We start from the raw sequence: 5,011 nt of genomic DNA, 5'->3' as shown, positions 1-5,011 counted from the left end.
GCGAAAGAAGATAACCGCCACCATTGTGTTATATATATATATGCATATATATATATATATATATATATGGAAATGGTTCATGGCCTTAAAAATGGCCCTATTTTCTGTTTTTAATAGAATTTGTAATAATCATACTTTTTTTTTTAATTTTCCTGAAAGATTAATTGTTAAATATTATTACTAATATAAGCAAGTGTTGCTCACGTTTTAAAATTACAACGCATGAATTTAGGAGAAAATATTGAGTTAGAATGCCGCACGCGGTCAATCATAGGGCGCACATCGTCATACATCTTATTTGTAGGTGACGTAGTGCCCCGTGAGCGGCCGACTAGACATGCGGACAGGTGGACGCAATATTTTTTTTAGTAATAAATGTTACAGGTTTAAATTTAAGATGAACCAGACTCAGATATCAACAAGTTTATAATCAAATTCACCATCTCGACAAGACCAACTTGATGATGTCAAAGTTGGGTTAATCTAAGTTCAATCAAATTTGGATCAAATCATTAATGCACATTTAGAGACCTTTGATTGTCATTTGACCAGACTCAGATATCAACAAGTTTATAATCAAGTTGACCATCTCGACAAGACCAACTTGATGATGTCAAAGCTGGGTTAATCTAAGTTCAATCAAATTTGGATCAAATCATTAATGCACATTTAGAGACCTTTGATTGTCATTTGAACGGTGAAATTAACACCAAATTTAACATATTTATAGTCAATTTGAGTGTTTTGGCTAAAGGAATCCAACGATCCAAATATCACTCAATTCTGATATCATTAAAGTGCTTAAAATTTTTAAAAAAGAAACTCTCTAATTAAAGATAATCAATATGGGTCATCAGATTAGTTGATCGGGATATAGTCACCAAAAAGACCAAATTCTCCTACCCAGAGGCTATAAATAGACCCCTCTCTTCAATTGAGGAGGGGGAGGAAGTGGAGGAATTCAAAAGTCTTTTATGGACTGAGGAGCCATTGATAACTTTCGGCACGCAATACTAATCATATTACTTAATTGGGAATTGAGAATTTGTGACTTTGTATGGCCAAACATCTTAGTTTAAAGTTTCTATATATTAAAATATGAGTGATTAGTTACAAGCAATGTCTCATGCTTCATTACTTTGCTTTTTAAGTTATGAACGCACATATTTGAATTATACAAGTTTATTTCAATGTGTTTTTATTTAAGCCTGCTATATATATTAGTCACGCATTGGTATTATAGTTGTTTTTTTTTTTCTTTTTAAGATTTAAAGGTTATTTATGAGTAATATTTCTCAGAAATTTTAATAAAATCTTATTTTTAAAAGCAATGCCTAGACATTTTTGCACCATTTGAAGTAAACCACATCATATTCTCCCATGCACAAGTTCAAGAACAATTACAACTAAAAATAATATATATATATATTTTTTCTCATTTGCTTCAGTAATATTTTGTAAAGGAAGAAATTTTTTCTTTGTGTAGTCAGATGTTCAGAATAGCACATCTTATGATTGAAGAATTAGGTTTTGCTCCACAGATAAGAAACAACCGCACACACACACACACAGATATATATATATATTCTCATCTTGTTATCTGCTCCCGTAGGGGTTAGATGGGTCTTACGAAGTTGCATACCAATTTCACACCCAAAGGTATATATATTTCTAAGAGTTTTAATTAATTGTAAAGGGCATGCCTCCCTTTAGCTTGTACACACTAGCATTGCTCTGATAAGATCACTTCAAGGAGGTTATTAGTTAGTCTAGACACTATGCTTACATGCTATCAACTACTTGATTAATAAATCAACGGATTAGTCTGTTCAATTCATATGAATCTATTTAGTTTACTGCCAAATTTACACTCAATATGTGCAAGCTTAATCGGTGATTAAAATATTCAACACATGGTTATGACTTTAATTTAATTCATTAATAAATAATTAGTAATACATGACTAATTATAGAGCTTTGAACTAAGCCATAGGGTCAAATGCTTCAAGATTGTCCAACCGTTCGATTCTTAAGAAAAATTTTAAAATCATGTAATAAAGAATTAATATTGTAACCTCAGAAAAAAAACCTAGCTAGCCAAACAATAAATCATGGTTTCTAAAGACCAGTGTTATGATTAAGGGTGCATAATACTAATTAACAAACTACAATTAATTCCATGGAGAGAGCTTAACTCTAATCTTCCCCTTAAGCAAAATTAAGCGTAGAAAACTTATGATCACTAAAGTGTGAGCTTGTATATGATTCAAGTCGACACAATCACAAATCTTTTGTTTCCCAAGAAAACTAGGCTTATATAATATATATATAGTATAATACTACTTAATAATATAAATTATATTTTCCTTCTTTGACTATGACATTACTTAAATTTTCTCTAATACGCCTAATGTTTTTAAAAGAATTTTCTATTGCCCCATTCAAATATAACGCGTGGGAGAGATGCAAATAGTTAAATTTTAAAACATATTGGAGCCCTAGGACAAAAAAATCGAAGTTATCCCAAAGCTAATTCATGGCGTATAAAAACAAACATAAAGCCAATCAAATTAAATAGAAAAATATCCAACTAAATAAGCTACAAAAATAAACAAAACGCGTAGATAATTCATGCTTTAAAAGCCATGAAGCACTTAAATTTAACCATTTCCGTGTATTGACACAAATAACAAACACAATCATGAAGAACAATCGAGTCATCCTACTTCTTAAGAAAATAACAAAAATTTAAGTTAGAAAATGGTAGACCACATTACCAATATACACTTGCAACATCATCCACTTATACGTACAACAAACAAATAACAATCACTAACCTAAACCGCCCACACATTGCTTCTTCATCAACAATCCCACCTCCATCCCTTCAAAACTCCTCTTTTTATTCATATTCAGACTTCCCAGAATACCTATATTCACCCCAAAGAGCCGGAAAGTCTGCACTCCTCCCCCTTCCTCCCCTCGCGGCCGGCAATCGATATAAAACTGCCTCTCCTCCCCCTTGGAACGATAGAACCCAACCAAATCACCGGCCACCAACCCCTTCTCCTTAACGAACCTGCTCCATCCCTTCGTCAGCACGTAGCTCTGACTGCTATTCCAATACGAATAACGAAACCTCCACACCTTCCCCCCCGCGCATCCCTCCTCAAAATTTAACAAAACTCCCTTCGCTCCGTCCGCAAGCGGGAAATGCTTCTCCGCGTGCTGTTTGGGGATCACGAGCCGGTTGAGTTTGCCGACGTCGCTGGGCGTGACGGCTTTGTCGAAAAGATGCTCCCTTGCGGGCTTGGATGAAACGACGGACGCGTTTTTGGGCGAAAACAGGGGAGGGCAGAGGCGGAGCTCGTCGAGATACGTGTGCTTGCGGAGCATGTCGACGATCTCCGCTTTGGAGCGCGAGAGGAGGAAGGAGAGTTCGTGGGGATCGGCGGAGAGGGAAAGTGGGGGGAAGTTGGTGATGGCGTCGCGGCCGCGGAAGCGCTGCGCGGCGAGGTCGTAGGCGCGGGCGGCGTCGTGTTCGAGATTGAAGGTGCCGAGCCAAACGCGGCGGTGTTTCTCGTAGATCTGAGCGCCCCAGCGGCCGTTGGGTTGGGGGACGACTCCTTTGTATTGGGAAGAGGGGAGTTTTTTGGACTCTGCTTCGGTGGAGGGTTCGGAGGAGGGGGTTGTGGGTGCAGGGCTGGTGATGGCGCTGTGGTTGCTGTGGATGGGATGGAGGGTAGGGGAGGGGAGGTCGAGGGTGGAAGAGGAGGAGGAGTTGCAGGAATTGGATTGCATTGGGGAGAGTGGTGGTGGTGGGAGTGAGAGGAGTGGGGGAGATGAATGAATGGGAGGAATTGAAGTGATGAATGGGGGGTGGGATGGGTTTTTATTTGTGTATGGAAAGGTTAAGGGGAGATTGGATGGTTTTATAGAGAAGGGAGCTTGAATTTAAGTAAATATGTTTTTTTTAATGTGAAGCTTATTTAATATTTATGAAGAGAGATTTGAAGTTATGAATTAGTTTTGGGTCTGTTTAGCTTAGCAATAATATGTAATAATTAAAAATAATAATAATAGTAATTATGGATATAAAGAAATCATTTTTATTATTTTTTAAAATAAGTTGACTAATTTTTTTAGTTGTAAAAAAAAAAAATTAATAAAAATATACTTTTTTTTTTCAAATTTCAGGTAGAATTCATTTAAGACTTAACAAGAGGATTTATTTTTATGCTGATTTTAACAAATAAAAAATTCTATAAAACTCATCTATATTGTGTCCAATAATATTTAAATCATGCTAAAATTAAGCTAGTTTGAAATAATATAAAACAAATTAAGCTTTTAACTAAAATTTAAAAAATGAGTAGATCTATTCTTTTTTTTTCTTTATTTAATATCTTCTATTTATTAAATTATAATTTCCCACTAATCATATAAATCCTATTGGGTCAACTTGGGGGGGGAGGAAGATTCATGGGAAAGAGGCAAAAAGAGGTAGGAGAGTGTATGTTGCGCTTGGGCGTGGGGCTAACAACAAGTCATGAGAGAGAGAGTGGCGGGGGGGTCCAGTTGGAAGTAGGCAAGTGGCAATTGACAAATAGAGGAATTGAGGACTGGATCTGCATGGAGTGTGGGGCCCACGATTGATGGGAGGGATCCGGTCTGAGATGCATCCCCCTTTCTCCTCTCATTTACTACTGGCGGGGGTTTTGGTACCCCCGCGGGGGATGATTGATGTGGCCGCCAATATGCTCCTCTCTCTGTTTCTGTTGCATGTTTTTCGCAACTAATATCTGTTTATTTCTAATAGGCAGTGTAAGCAAGGCGGGTTTATGTTGGACTAAAAAGTGATGCCATCTAAATAGGACCGCCGCCCGAACCCAAGTGTGACCTGCTTACCCAAAACCAACCCAAAATTTCATTTTTATTCCGGTTATGTTTGGGTTTTCGGATTCAACTCGAATCCGACCCTAATAATAAATAAATCAAAATTTCTGACACG

At 37.0% G+C, this 5,011-nt stretch overlaps 1 protein-coding gene across 1 annotated transcript; it reads right to left on the bottom strand.

The window, feature by feature from the left end:
* Positions 1–2,656: 2,656 nt before the first annotated feature.
* LOC110024123 (AP2/ERF and B3 domain-containing protein Os05g0549800-like) lies at positions 2,657–3,908 on the bottom strand. The gene has a single exon (XM_020723903.1). It carries the CDS (start codon positions 3,799–3,801, stop codon positions 2,833–2,835), a length of 969 nt encoding a protein of 322 aa, XP_020579562.1. The 5' UTR covers positions 3,802–3,908; the 3' UTR covers positions 2,657–2,832.
* Between the last annotated feature and the right edge of the window lie 1,103 nt (positions 3,909–5,011).

The sequence above is a fragment of the Phalaenopsis equestris genome, unplaced genomic scaffold (genome assembly GCF_001263595.1).
Source record: "Phalaenopsis equestris unplaced genomic scaffold, ASM126359v1 Scaffold000248, whole genome shotgun sequence".
In the NCBI taxonomy this organism is placed as follows: Eukaryota; Viridiplantae; Streptophyta; class Magnoliopsida; order Asparagales; family Orchidaceae; genus Phalaenopsis; species Phalaenopsis equestris.
The sequence above is the reverse complement of the archived record's forward strand: the minus strand, read 5'-3'. Positions and strand labels throughout refer to the sequence as shown.

Coding starts and splice junctions, on each gene's coding strand:
- LOC110024123 (XM_020723903.1), bottom strand. CDS start 3,801: ATGCAATCCAATTCCTGCAACTCCTCCTCCTCTTCCACCCTCGACCTC.